The 15,871-nt window shown below is 40.4% G+C and overlaps 1 protein-coding gene and 1 gene segment (V, D, J or C); one reads left to right on the forward strand and one right to left on the reverse strand.

Annotated features, from left to right (window-relative positions):
• LOC127235735 (ribose-5-phosphate isomerase) overlaps window positions 1–15,871 on the forward strand; it is an 877,486-nt gene that overhangs the window by 427,941 nt on the left and 433,674 nt on the right. The gene's annotated exons all lie outside the window — the stretch shown is intronic.
• On the reverse strand, window positions 10,087–10,638 carry LOC127235858 (immunoglobulin kappa variable 1-6-like). The segment is given in 2 exon segments: window positions 10,087–10,433; window positions 10,565–10,638. Coding segments are annotated over 2 exon segments (396 nt in total).

Raw genomic sequence — 15,871 nt, forward strand, 5'->3', positions numbered from 1 at the left:
GATATGTGCCTTACATAGGGCAAGGTTCAGGAGAAAGTAAAGGGTGGCAGCTTCATTGTACTTCCCAACTCATGTGTGACTCCCCTGGGATGAACATATACCTGGTCTATCAACAGGGGAAAAGGAATGTGGCCCTGTCATAAACCTTAGGCCCAGTGGGAGTATATGCCACTTTGGTGGGTCATTAATCATAACGTACACTTTGTCAAAATTAGAAAGAGTATGTTATATAAAATAAAATAATTATTTAATACAGTGATTTAATAAGTACTTACATACAGTGGACCTAATGTTTATTTCTTTATTTTTTCACAATTGTTATACTCCCCAAGTGAAATTCACTTGAGCTGAGATCGTATAAAGGCATGGTATCCTTACTTCTGCCAGAATGGCTAAAATTAGAAACACCAATGACAACTTATGCTGGAGAGGATGTGGAGAAAGGGGAACATTCCTCCACTGCTGGTGGGAGTGCAATCTCGTACAGCCATTTTGGAGATCAGTATGGCTGTTCCCCAGGAAAATGGAAATCAGTCTACCACAGGACCCGGCAATTCTGCTCTCTTAGGCATATACTCAATTTTATCCTGTAATGTAAAAAACAAGATGGACAGAATTTTTCTCTTTTATGGATAAACAACAGGAAAATACAATATTTTGCATCTTTCAAACTGAAAAGTAAAGTTAATAAAATGTAGAAGTGAGAAGTGTAAAATGGAGAGAAAACTTTCTAAGAAAATTGTCTAAAGGTGGCGTAGCAAAGTTTTAATAGTAATGACTTTCAAAGTGAATTTTATTTTCTTTGTTATAATTTATTATTTCTTTTAAATTTCATTTTACATTTCAACAATAGTTCTCCCTCCCAAACCTTTTCCTTGTCCCAGTCTATCCTCGGTCTACTTATCTTCATGGGTAAGGGCTTTCTTGAGGAGTCAACAAAGTCTGACACAATAGTTTAGGGCTGGGCCAAGCCCTTCTCCCATGCATTAAGGCTGAACATGCATAGCAAAACGGAGAATGGGCTCCCACAAGCTACTTCGTGTACCAGGTTTGTATCATTCTCCTCCTGCCAAGGGACCCTCAAATATGCAATTGTGACATTAAATTGGAGATTTTGACACTATAATAGAGAAAAGTGGTTTTCTATTTTCCAGTGATTATCAATTGCAAATGGGACATTGTGTCTACTTCTCCTTATCTCTGCTTTGATTTTGTCTGTTTTGAATTTGTGCAGGTTTGTGCATACTATGACAGTCTTTTGAGTTCCAATGTGTATCAGTGTAACGAGTACGGGTTTTTCCTCCCGCTGCCACGCCGCCAGCCCCAAATAATACGCAGAGACTCTGTATTTGATACAATACTGTTGGCCTGGTTACTTGTTTCTTATCGGCTAGCTCTGCCTTAATTATTAACCCATTTCTGCTGATCTATGTATTTCTCTTACCAGGGAGCCGGCGGCATACTGCTTTCTCCAGACTCTCCATCTTGACTCCTCCTTACTACTTCCTATTTCCTCCTTGTCTCCTAGTCCCTCCTATCTTCCTTTCCTATTGGCCAACAGTGCTTTATTATTAGCCAGTATGAGAAACATACAGAATGACCTCTCCCATCATATCAGTTATGTTGTCACTGTTTCTTTGGAGTTACCTACCACCTCTGGCCTTTACACCCCAAGAAAAAAGACTTACCAATAAAGTTGTCCTACAGAGTATCTACAAATTACTGATCAGACCACTCAATCTCTAAGAATATAATAGTATACTACTAATAATAAAAACCTAACTTGTAAAGGTGGCATATCAAGAGATATGGAGAGTGGACAACCTTGTCTTGTTCCTGATTTTAGAGGAATCACATTAAGTTTCTCTCCATTTAGGTTTATGTTGGATGTTGGTTTGCTGTATATTGCTCTTATTATTTTAGGTATAGTCTTGTTATCCCTAATCTCTCTAAGACCTTTATCATGAAGGGATACTGGATTTTGTCAAAGGCATTTTCAGCATCTAGTGAGATGATAATTTGAGTTTTCTTTTCTAGCTTGTTCATATGGTGGATTTCATTGAAGGATTTACATATATTGAACCATTCCTGCATCCCGGGGATGAAGCCTACTTGATCACGGTGGATGATTTTTCTGATGTGTTCTTGGATTTGATTTGCCAGTATTTTATTGAGCATTTTTTGCATCAGTGTTCATGAAGGAGATTGGTCTGTAGTTGTTTTACTTAGTTGTGTCATTTTATGGCTTGGGTTCCTAAGGTAATTATAGCCTTTTAAAAGAGTTCGGCAATGACCCTTCTGCTTATATTGTGTGGAATACTTTGAAAAGTATTAGCTGTTCTTAAAATTTCTGAAACACCAATGACAGTCTATGCTGTAGAAGATGTGGAGAAAGGGGAAATCAGTATGGGGGTTTCTCAGGAAAATAGGGGTCAGTCTACCTCAAGGTCCAGCAATTCCACTCTTGGGCATATACACAAAGGATGCACATTCATACAACATACATTCAACCATGTTCATAGCAGCATTGTTTGTAATAGCCAGAATTTGGAGCCAACATAGATGTCCCTCATCCAAAGAATGGATGGAGAAAATGTGGTACATTTATATAATGGAGAACTACTCAGCGGAAATAAATAACAGAATCTTGAAATTCGAAGGCAGATGGATGGAGCTGGAAGAAACCAGCCTAAATGAGGTAACCCAGTCACAGAAACACAAGCATTATATGTATTCACTCATGTGTGGATATTAGACATAGATCAAAGGACTACCAGTCTATAATCCATGCTTCCAGATAAACTAGGAAACAAGGAGGACACTAAGAGAGAAATACATGGACTCCCAAAGAAGGGGAATGGGAGAAGAATACCTGAGCAAACTGGGAGCATGGGCAGGGAGGGGAAGGAGGGAGGAAAAAGAGAAGGGGAGAAGAGGACAGGGAGGAGAACAAGAAAGATCAGGAAGATTGAATCAGGGGAGAAATAGAGGAGAGCCAGAAAAGAGATACATTAATAGAAGGAACCAGTATAGGTTTAAAGGGAAATCTGGCACTACAGAAGTGTTCAGAGATCCATAAAGGTGACCCCAACTAAGAATCTAGGCAGTAGTGGGGAGGCCAACTTTGATGCCCTTTCCCTATAATGAGATTGATGACTACTTTAATTGCCATCCTGGAGCCTTTATCCAGTAGCTGATGGAAGCAAAAGCAGACACCCACAGCTAAGCACTGAAGTATATTCCTGTAATCCAGTTGTTGAAAGGGAGTGGGGGGTGAGCAAAGCAGTCAAGATCATGCTGGAGAAACCTACAGAAGCAGCTGACCTGACCTAGTGAGAGCTCATGGACCTCAGTTGTAAAGCTGGGGAAACAGCATTGAACCAAAACAAGGCCCCTGATTGTGGCTGCCAGTCAGGAGGCGTGGGTCGTCCATGGGAGCTCTGACAGTGGAACCAGTGTTTATCCCTAGTGCACAAATTGACTTTGGGAACCCATTCCATATGAAGGGATACTATTTCAGACCAGATACATGGAGGAGGGCCTAGGCCCTCCCCCAAATAATGTGACAGATTTTGATGATCCCTCATGGGAGGCCTCACTATCCTTGCTGAGTGGGTAGGACTGGCTTGGGAGCAGTCGGTGGGAGGTTTGGGAGAAAGAGGGAGGGGGGGGGATATTGGTATGTAAAATAAGATTGCTTCTAAATAAAACAAATGTGAAGTAGGGAAAAAAGTGGCACATGAATTTGACAGTTTGAAAAAAAAAAAAAAAAAAAAAAAAAAAAGCTTAATGAGAAATTCGAAATTTGTCATTCCCCAAGTCTGATAACCTGTTTTACTCCTGGAATCCATGTGATGGAAGGAGGGAACCCACTCCCTTCATTTGGCTTCAGGTTGCGCGCGCGCGCGCACACACACACACACACACACACACACACACACACACACACACACTTAAACCATATACCCTTTGGAAGACTTTACTATGTGCATGCGCACAGTTGGGGGCAGTTAAGAAGACTGATCAGTCCACTGTCCTCTCCTTCATCTGAGCTGCACTTGGACCCACCGCACTATGCTGCTGCTTGTGGTATGCCATTATGTAGCAATCGATAGAGAAACCACATAACTGCATGTCGCAGCATTGACCTGTCTTCCAGAATGATCAACCCTCACCTGTTTTTTGTTTTATTTTTTCTGTTTGTTTGCTTGTTTGTTTTGTTCTTTCTAGACATGGTTTCTCTGTGGTCTTGGAGGCTTTCCTGGAACTAGCTCTTGTAGACCAGGCTGGTCTCAAACTCACAGAGGTCTGCCTACCTGTACCTCTGCGTCCCAAGTGCTGGTATTAAAGGCATGTGCCACCATCACATGACCAACCCTCACCTCTTATAGGAGCCTGAAGGGGCTGTCATGGTCTGATACAGTGCTCTCCAGAAAAACATGTGGGAACAGCTGACCCATTCAAACACAGAGGCGTTTGTTTAGAAATGTCCCCGAATGGGAGGAAGATGTGTTCCTTGAAAGCAATAATAACTCCTGAAACCCTCAGGCTTTGCCCTGCTGGTTTTGAGTGTGAAATCTGTCCCTTCCCTAGTGCCACCAAATCTGCCTAGGACCTCAGAAAATTGGATGCAAAACCTCTAGATCAGGAACTGGGGAGACAAGCCTGGTGTATTCAAGTATAACCTCAAATAGAAATTTCCACTACTAAGTAGCAGGCTCTGACCAATGCTGCAAGCGACTGAGTCAGTCTCACCAAAGAGGATTAGCAACAGTGGGGTCTGGTTTAGCACATCTACTGAACCCTAAAACAATAAAACCCAGAAGTATATTAGGGTAGATACAAACACAGCAATACATAATTTTATGATTTTTCTTTTATTTTTTCCTTCCTTTGTATTTCTAGTTACTCTTCTGAGAATCTGTAATATAATAAAAAGAATGCTTGCAAATGAAGAGGGACCCTAGATGTCTTCCATGCAGTGCCAGAGTTCACCCCAAAACATGTGTCCTGGATGCTTCTGAAATCTCCATTACCTTAACAGAGTTACTTTCACATACTCTGTGAGATTTAGAAGAAGAAAACCCAATACTATTCCATCAGGATGGATAGTAGGGCATTTAATTAAGATTACTAATCTAGAGAGTTACACCAGGTGAGCAACTGAACCTATAGCTCAATCAACTTGGGCCTTCTCAGACAACTCTATGAGCTAGATGGCAAGAAAGTTTAGATCTTAGGTGACAGATACATGCTTGCCAGTGGGGAAATTCTATGACAATGACTCTGTTATTAGTATTTGTACTCAATATCTTTCTCACAAACACTGTGTAGGTGTATATATATATATATATATATATATATATATATATATATATATATATAATCTTTGTGATTTTCTTTCAAAGTTTGCAAATGCAGCCCTCTCTCTTTTTGAAACTCAAAATGTGACCACTACACCATGCAGAGATTATTGTCTAGGGTTCTTGATAGGGTACATTTTCTCTGCCGGTTAAAGAATTAAAAGACAGAAAACATCTTAAGCAAAACCAACAGGAGCACAGAAAATCTCAGATGCAGCAACAGAACCAGTACATGAAGAAAGGTTGTCAATAGAAGAGAAACTTAGCAAGGCCACAGAGAAGACCCTCTGCAGAGGTGTAAGACATTCCTCGCCCTAAGAAAAATTTAAAAATAGATAACCTTTGCCTGCAGGGATTGAAGGAGCTTTCTCTCTCACTTACTGTCTGTCTGTCTCTCTCTCTCTCTCTCTCTCTCTCTCTCTCTCTCTCTCTCTCTCTCTCTCTCTCTGTGTGTGTGTGTGTGTGTGTGTGTGTGTGTGTGTGTGTGTGTCCCTGTGTACTGTAAGTTGTCTTCATCAGTTTCTTTTCTCGCAGTGATGAAAGAACATAACCAATGTTCATGTTGCATATATGCATAGAATGGTTTATTCTGTCAGGGCTCAGCTGGTTGATTTTCTTGAAGGAAACTGTGTGAACCTCAAATTCAAAGCACAGAATATACAATCAGGCAGTGACGAAAGGATTTCATTAGGGGTGAATCTCACACACAGCAAAGAATGCATAGAGGAAGTTCCTCTGTAGAAGGTGAGGAGCTGGAAGTAGAGAAAGGGAAAGTCATAATGAGGTTATAACCATGTGAGAAAAATCTATTTTTCAATAAAAGGAGGAAAAGGAAAATGTATAATCTAAAATAAATAAATAGAGCTCTGTTGTCTTAAGAATTATTTTTTCGGAGCAAAACACATCTTTTTGCATCAAACTTCTACATGTTCCCTTGATGGCAAGACCATAATTTCCTTGCTGTTCCTGCTCCAAATGATATGACAGACTTTGGAGACCCCCCGTGGAAGACCTCACCCTCCCTGGGGAGCAGAAAGGGGATGGGATGGGGGTTGTGGCAGCAGAAGAGGAGGGGAGAGGGAACTGGGATTCATATGTACAACAAGCTTGTTTCAAATTTAAATAATGGGGAAAAGTGCAGGAAGACAGACAACATAATTGAAAAAGGTAAAAATATATAGCATATGAAATGATGGTAAATGCTGTAGAAAAGAGACGAAATGAAAGAAGAGCCTGAGGGAGTTGTTTTAAGCAGTCGTAGAAACTTCAGTGGTCAGAGAGGACCTCGGGAGTTAAAACACAAAGATGAGCATAGATACCCAACAACTTCTGTTCCTGCTGTAGAGACGTGTGTGCAGACCCAGCCACATAAATGGCGGAAATGCAGTCTAATTGAAAGGAAGAACACTGGGACAAAGCATAAGGTTTAGATCCATAACAGAGGAGAGAAAAATGGCATGTTAATAGGACACCAAAATATTCACATTTTCTCTAAACGATTCTGAAAGAAAACCCCAGGAAGCTTTTCATCAGGGTTTGGCAGAACTGGTTTCTGTGAAAAAGAGTTATCATTAAATCAGGTTTGGAAAGACTGTATAGAAACAAAGCTAAGATTGCAATGATTCAGAGAAACAGTTCCTTGGAAAGACTGTATAGAAACAAAGCTAAGACTGCAATGATTCAGAGAACAGTGCCTTGGGAGGCAGGGAAGCAGTGATTCTACAATGTTCTGTCTTAGTGTCCCCAAGGATTGATTCAGAGCTCAAAATTGTTGGGTTGTATCTAACATATTAGAAATTTAAAAAAAAGTGTTTGTTCAATTCATTTAAAAGGCAAACAATAAGTCTATGGGAGTGATGTGTTATGAAACCCAGACATTCATCTAAATGTAAAAGGAAGCATGTATTGTGTCATAGTTTTCAAACTTCACATTTGTTTCCATTGATGTTGGATTCTTTTACACACACACACACACATTTTTTTTCTTATCTTACATATCTATCCCAGTTCCCTCTCCCTCCCTCCCTCCCATGCCCCCAGAACTCCTCTCCCTTCCAGTCCCCTACTCACTCCACACAGAGGGATGAGGCCTTCCAGGAGGGATCATCAAAATCTGTCAAGTCGTTTGAAGTAGGGTCTAGGCCCTCCCTCCTGCCTCTAGGATAAGGGAGTAGACCTCCAGGAAGAATGTGCTCCCAAAGTCCATTCATATACTAGGGATAAATACCGTTCCACTACCAGAGGCCCCAAAGACAGTCCTTCCAACTAATACCACATTCAGGGAATCTTGGTCTGTTCTATGCCAGTTTCCCAGCTATCAGACTGGAGTCCATGAGCGCCCCTTTGTTCAGGTCAGCTGATTCTGTGGGTTTCTCCAGCATGGTCTTGACCCCCTTTATTCATCATTCCTCCTTCTCTGCAACAGGATTCTAAGAGTTCTGCTCAGTGCTTAGCTGTGGGTGTCTGCTTCTGCTTCCATCAGTTACTAGATGAAGGCTCTAGGATGGCATATAAGGTAGTCATCAATCTCATTATCGGGGGAGGGCATTTAAGGTAGCCTCTCCACTATTGCTTAGATTGTTAGTTGGGGTCATCTTTGTAGATCTCTGAACATTTCCCTAGCACCAAATTTCCCTTGAAACCTATAATGGCTCCCTCTATCATGATATCTCTTTTCTTGTTCTCCTCTATTCTTTCCTGCCAAGTCATGCCCACCTCTAGGCAGAAGAGGAGGAGAGAGATTACTAAGGGTTTTCTAAGGGTAATAATTTGTTTTAAATGTTTGAAATAGGTGTATGTGCTGCCTCGTGTAAGTGTAGAATTTCAGGGAAGGAATAGAGAAACACTGGATAGAGAGAAGAATAATGCCATGAAAGCACCATACTAAAGAATCATGTGTGAGGAAGTAGAATTAGGAACTGTAGAGAGTAGAGTATGGAATGAACCAGGAAATTTTGCAGTCTTTTCTTTGGATTTGAAGTCATGCTAACAAAATAATTTTCAAACATACTTGTTAGAATTGGAGAATCAAACAATACAGTAAAGAAAATGTATATCTCAGCAGCTGACACAAGAGAAATGGGAGAGAGAAAGCCAGGTCCTTTGAGTTCTGTAAGCAGCTATGTGGATGGAGTAGAGGAAATTCAGACAATGAGCAAAGACAAGGAGGAAATTGAAGCAGGCTTAAGGAAGAGATAGGAAGAGAAAAGAGCAATTTGCACTTTCCTTTGAAGCTAAAAAAAAAAGGTAGCAGGCACCTCCGTGGAGCACTATACAGGAGACTGTACCATGGGCAGTCTGAGAAGGACACAAATACATTCTCTCATTAAACAGTTCTCCCTCCTTCTGTGTTCTCCTTGTTCATGTCTATTGTTCTTATCAGTCATCCAGAATATGAAGAGTCTCAGAAACAAGACTGATTACTGACTCAATCTTAATATTTGAACTGAGGAGCCATTGGTAGTCAAGGCAAGTCTTAAGACTCAGATTTGTCTCAGACTTGCATGGATTGATCTCCCTAGGGGAACTATGCAGCGTTCAGACATGCACAGCTGTTTGAGAAAAGTCAAGCATTATTAAGGACTACCTTTTTTGAGGAAAACAACATAAAATGTCTTCTTGTCTTCAGCATTGGACAAAAAGGTCACCAGTGTGAAATTCTGGATTAGTGATGAAAGTACTCTGTTCACAAGGCAATGCTATTCTAAGACAGCATCCGTGACACGTGCATTGACATCACCTCCAACTTTGGAATTCACAGAGCAGTCATTTTATTTCAGCATGCTATAACTGATACTGTCAAAAACTTTTGACACCAGCCTTTTGCTTTTGAACACTCTTACTGATTTATCCTATAATGTGAAAAATAGGATGCACAGACTTTTCCTGTTTTTGATGGCTTGAGGACAAGAGAATGCAATGTTTTCCTCTTCCAAACTGATGAATACAGTCGACAGAATGTGGAAGAGGGAAGTGTGAGATGGAGAGAAAGCTATTTTTGCTTTATTTTTAATAAAAAACTTTATGAAGGCATTGTAGGAAAAGTTTAAGAGTGATTAATAATGATCTATGGTATAAATTGCATATTTTTCAAATATGCAATTGTAACATCGCTTTGGAGGTTGTGAGTTCTTTCCTTTACATCCATTTTCCACTAATAAGTGAGACACAGCCTTGGTCTTAAATGGCAGTCAGTTGGCCCTGCTGGCAGAAGAAAGAGCCTGCCAGACCTTTAGGCCTTTGCCTTCTATCAGATCAGGCATATGAGAAAGTGGCCAGAGGTTTGCATCTTTATCTTCTGGATAGTTATTATTTTTTATTATCTATGTGTGGCTCCTGTTTGTCTTTCTGCTTCAGTGATATGTCTAATTTCTAGTCCTTCACATAAAAAATCCTTTAGAAGGCTTCACTGTAGACTCTCATTCTCATTCTGTTTTTTTTTTTTTTTTTTGTCTTTTTTTGTTTTTCATCTTTGTGTAAATCTATTATTATTATTATTATTTGCTGTCTGAGTTCAAATAGATGTCATAATCTGAATGCTGTTGAGAAATTAACAGTATCTTTACCAAATCGGAATTTCCCTTGTTGTGCGTTTGCTGCCAGGGCTGAGGAAGAGGAGTAATGTTTTGGTCCTTTATTCCAAAGCTACTCAATGCACTTCAATGCCAAATTCATCTCAGCAGGTAGAGGCACCAGGATGAGGAGCTGAGGCAGTTGAGGGTTGCTAGCACTTTCTATTTTGCTCTGTGGTTTGTGTTAGGATTTGTTCCACTGTGGGTGGGTAACTTAAGTCCTGTTTACAGTAATAAGTTGCAATATCTTCTGGCTCCACTTTGCTGATGGTGAGGGTAAAATCTCTCCCAGAACCACTGCCACTGAACTTCGATGGGACCCCAGGATACAAACTGGAAGCACCATAGATCAGGAGCTTAGGCGATTCCCCTGGTTTTTGCTGGTACCAGTTTAATTCGTTGCCAATGCTTTGACTGGCTTGACACTTGATGGTGACTGTGTCTCCTAGTGATGCAGTCTGAGATGGAGACTGGGTCATCTGGATGTCACATCTGGAACCTGGCATTGAGAAAGAAGAAAACAACAACAACAACAAAAATATGTAATTCTGCTTTTAAAGGTCAATTCATAAAGGCGTTGACAAGTCAGTAAGCATTTATTACAGAGACAGGCACCGCTGTCCTCCATACCTGGGATCCAGAGCAGCAGCAGCCCCAGGAGGTGAGCGGGAGCCCTCATGTCTGTGCTGTGTCCTGTGGGGACTGACTCCTGCACAGGGTGTGACCAGCCTATAAAGAGGTCCTCAAGACAATGGGATGTCCTCTTGCTATATGCAAATCAACAGGGACTAGATGATGTGGGCACAGCTGCAGTGCGGTCTTGCCTCAGTAACTAACCCTGCACCAGCCTATGGAAGGAATCAATGTTCTGGTCCTGAACGGGGCACTGTGGGGTTTCTGCAGATAATGACTTCCCCTCAAGGACTCAAAGGACAGACCAGCTCTGCTGTCCTGAGAGTGAATTTTATTTCCTATATGGATTAACATAGATTTCTTGCTAGCCTTAGAAATTTGTCCATCTCTCAAAAAGACATATTTTCAAAAACTGGAAGATGTATTAAAAGTAACCTTCATTTGGTCATGTGGATATTATTGAAACCTGACAATGTTCTTTGGCCAGTTTCCCAGAATTCTCTGCTGCAGTTAGCCCTCATATAATTGATCAATGCTGGGGAAATGTTCAAGAATAATTATAAGCCAGGCAGTGGTACCACATGCCTTTAATCCCAGCACTCAGGAGGCAGAGGCAGGTGGATCTTGGTGAGTTCGAGGTCAGCTTGGTCTACAAAGCGAGTGACAGGACAGGACAGGCTCCAAAGCAACACAGAGAAACCCTGTCTCAAAAAAACAGAAATAAAAATAAATAAAAGAATAGTAACAATAGATGAATGTAGTTATTGATAGGGTGAAATATACCTTTAGATTTTGAAAATGATAAAAATAAGTGAATAATTAACATATGTAAAACTGTATTATATTTTTCTTAGTAGGGACCAGCCATAAGAGCATTATGCAGTATCAACTTATTGTCCTCAAATAATTACTGGTCATTGTCCTCCTTTTTGAAATGTTCTTTCCCACTCACTTATTATATAAGAATAAGCATGAGGAGTTTTCTACTTTTGGGCCTGACAATGTATATGCTACTTCCTAGATCTCTAGTGTCGATGATAAATGTCCTGTCCTAATGACTCATGAAAACTGTTCATGATTGTTTGTTATCTTCAACACTTTCTCTGCAGATGTTGATTTGCTCTCAGAAAATATTAAATGATGCTAGATCATATGTGGTTCAACAAAGCTTCACATCCCTCTGTGACCCATGGCTTATTTTCATGATATAAAGCAGTGATTAATGTCTGCTTAATGTGTGATTACCGCCAAGAGTTCACAAAGATAAAACACAATGCTATAAAGCAGATAAAGGCCTGAGTGAATGAAGTCTTGAGTGATGGCATTTTGCTAACATGGGCATGGCCATGTGGAGGGCTACAAGACTTTGGTCTCATGAAACATTAGCAAAGCAAGTTGCAGATTTGGACCGGGTTCAAAGGGGGTAGTAAACATCACCTTAGGAGTCCAAGAAAGGTATTTTGTGAACAATTGATCACTGTGTGGAAAAGATATCCTCCTCCTGGATGTTTATATCTTGAGGTTGCTTGTCTACAGAGATATCTTGTGGAGGTCATCTAACTCCTCCCCCTGTACTATATCTAATAAATCATGCTGAGAGGTTGCAGAATCCTACCTGATCCCAGATTTACTGTACCTTTTATGTGTGATTCTGTCCTTTCTTTATTCCCTTCCTGCCCCTAGTCTGAGTTCCACGTCCCAAGCTGTTCTTGTCTAGCAGATGAAGAATGAGTATTGTGATGAGGGCTGTGTGAAAGACATCCAGTGTGGGTGGAAAGAAAAACAGAGCATGGAATGTTAGGCAGCAATGGACTGAAGAGAGTGTTCCTACATGGCAGTAGAACATACGGAGACACATTCCATACAGTAGTAGAGGATTGACTCTTGGAGGAGGAACAGGGCTCTCAGATGACACTGAATACCCTTCACCACCTTATAAGAACAAAACAGCTACTGCCAGTGAGCACAGATAACACTAATAATTAGATACACCATGGTCTGAAGTTATGGACTCATTAACAACTACTAGTGGACAGATCCAATTCTTTACTTACAGACCTCTCAAATTCCATACCACTACTACCATTTCTATTAACATTATACACACTACCAGTGTAACATTGATGGATTGTCTATGTTTTTATAAAAAATAAAATAATGCCTAACAGTACATCAATAATGCATTCATTTTAGAACTATCCCTGGTCAGTCATTTGTTACAAATAGATGTATATATGAATGCGGTGACCCTCTGGATTTAAACTTAAAGGCTAGGATTCTGGAATAACAATACTGTGCTAGAAAATGCTATTTGAATATCCTTAAGAAGGTAATGTTTATCATTTTTTCCCTCTGACCTAAAGGTGCATCTTAGAAACTATGTTTGGATTGTGATGAATGGGAAACCTTGGCTCAGACATATTCTCCTGAGAATCAGTGACCAATAAGGGCATTTGATACCAATGTCATTTACTGAATGGCACAACAGTATTTGAGATTGGACATCAAGACTTAGAACATTACTATTATCAAATCTTCAAATGTGGACCTCAAACGTTTGGTGTGCCATGTCCACAGCATAGGACTGGGAAACTGGATTGCTCAGCGTATATTCTGCCTAATGTGTCAGTGATAAAGCAAGTTCCATCTCTTATGTAAAAAGTCTAATTTGGTGTCTTTTGACTTCTGTGGTTTAGATTTGTTAGTAATAGTGCCACTAAAAGGCTACACATTTTGACTTATGGAAGCATTTTATATCTCATGATGAAGAATACACAGATAAATCCCCATGTAACATGAAACATATTGCTCTGTCAGCTGAATGGACCATTGTTAGTATCAGTTTTGCTCTGATTTTCCTCTAAAAATATTTTTATGTGCTCAAATCCAATTTCCTTCTGCACTCATATCAATTTCATACCTAGGTAAGTTATATGTCAAAAACAACCATATGCAAACAAAGTTCAGGCTAGAGTGATTTAATTACTTCAAATCTCGAATATTTCTATGAATACTGGAAAAAACATTTTCAGATAGGAAATATGATTACATACAATTTTGTCCTGCATTTTAAGTAATAACTTAGAATAAAAATAGATTTACTTTAAGTCATGGTTCTCCCATGGTTCATTTGTTTATGATATAGGGTGAGGAAGAAAATGGGCATGATTCAAACCTCATGACCAAAATATTATCACTTGAATCATTACATATTCAATAAAGACCAACAGACAACACAAGCCTTTACTTACATGCATTGCATAGATTATTGAAACCAAAGATAATTCTGGAGAGAAAGTCTTCAAGAAAACTAAATCCAAGCTGACCCTTGTATTTTTGTAATTCAGTTCTCCCCCATGGGCACACTGTGCTCACTGACTGGCTCCTTCAGCTGGGAAAATGTTAACTGGGAACACATGAGTTCATGGCGACCCCTGCTGGACATACTGGCAAAGTGATAGCAGAATCAACTCTTTATAAAGCTTTCTTGAAATCTATGTCCTCGGTGTTAGTTAGTTTCCTTTCATTTTATCCAGTGTTCACAACACCTTTCCAAGGTCCTTCTTACATCTACTAACAATATATCCTCTAGCACTTTTATCTTTGTCTAATTTCTCCAACATTATATGGAAATAGACCCTAGACACCTGAGGGTAAGCAGCTACAATCATGGATAATGTGTTTATTACTTCTTCCATCCATTTGCAGACCTAAGCATACTCGAGTGCCCAAGAGTACTGTTATAATTCGTCATCTTGACAAAAACATAGATATATCTGAGAGGAGGGGAATTTGGTTAAAGAATTCACTCGATTGGATTGGCCTGTGAGCAAGTTTGTTCTTCATTAAAGATCGATGTGGAGGGCTCAGCCCAACGTGAGTGCTGCCACTAATGGACAGGTGGTCCTAGGTTGTAGCACCGTGTCTCAGAGTTTGTTCCTGCCTTTAGGTTTCTGCAGCATTGAATCCCAGCCTTGACTTAACCAAATGATGGATTATAAAACGTAAACTGAATAAATCCTGAATTCTACACATTAACAAGCTATGTTTTGTGATTCTCATGAAATGGCAAATATGTGACTTCAGAAAACAGATGAAGTCCTGTGGACACAGAAAAAGGGATGGAGATTAGAAGGATGCTGAGTGCTCCTTGTGATAGGTGACCCTATCTCATTCTCCCCATCCCAGAAACTCTCCCAGAGCAGACTCTACCCTTCTACCCAGGGGCCGTTCCTGTCATTCATTTACCGCAGTTTTTCTGTGGCAAGTGAAGTCATGGGCCTCAGTTACATTTGGGAGCCCACCTAGCTACCTCTTTTCTGGCATCATTTGATTCCTGTACTGTGTCTCTACCATCAAATGTATGACAGTTTTGGTAATCTCTCGCAGAAAATTTTTCTCATTATTTCTATTAAAATAAATGAACGTGTAGGTGGAATAGAATGGCTGCAATGAGAGCCATGGAAGCTTTGGTTGAATACACTGTGACTAAGCTGGAGGAATGTTGTTTGCACATCACAAACAGCAGTTCATTTTGAGAACTCTGTGAATAATGGCACCAGAGCAAAAGAGGGAGATATATCCAGTGCTCACCAACAAGTGCCAAGTCAGAATAGCAAGTATCCTTCTCCTGGTATTTGCAGGCAAACTGAATATGGGAACGATGTCCAAGATACCTATTGTATCAGTACAGAAAAGATGTGCATTAAAAAGGAAAGGAGAAGGGGAACTAAAGCTTTTATTGTGCTTTTAGAAAGTTTTACAAGAAAACAATGACGGCAGAGAGCACTTCAACTTTGTTTTCTTTTAGTATTTTCATAGTTATATATCTCTTATATTTAAATGTGTCTTAATATTCTTACATATCAATCCCAGTTCCCTCTCACTCTCACCCTCCCATGTCCACCAACCCCAACCCCTCCCATCTCATTCCCCACTCACTCCACAACGAGGGTAAGGCCTTAGAGGGGTGATCATCAAAATCTGTCAGGTCATTTGGAGTAGGGACCAGTCCCTCCCTCTTGTCTCTAGGCTAAGAAAGAATCCCTCCATGGGGAATGTGTTCCAAAGTCCTTTCATGAACCAGAGACACATCCTAGTTCCATTGTCAGAGGTCCCATAGAATGACCAGGCCGTCTGACTGAGACCCACGTTCAGGGGGTCTGAGTCGGTCCAATGCTGGTTTCCCAGCTATCAGTCTGGGGGGTCCATGAGCTCCTCCTTGTTCAGGTCAGCTGTCTCTGTGAGTTTCTGTAGCCTGGTCTTGTCCTCCCTCTCTGCATCTGCATTCCAGTTCAGCTCATA

Source organism: Phodopus roborovskii, unplaced genomic scaffold (genome assembly GCF_943737965.1).
Source record: "Phodopus roborovskii unplaced genomic scaffold, PHOROB, whole genome shotgun sequence".
NCBI lineage: Eukaryota > Metazoa > Chordata > Mammalia > Rodentia > Cricetidae > Phodopus > Phodopus roborovskii.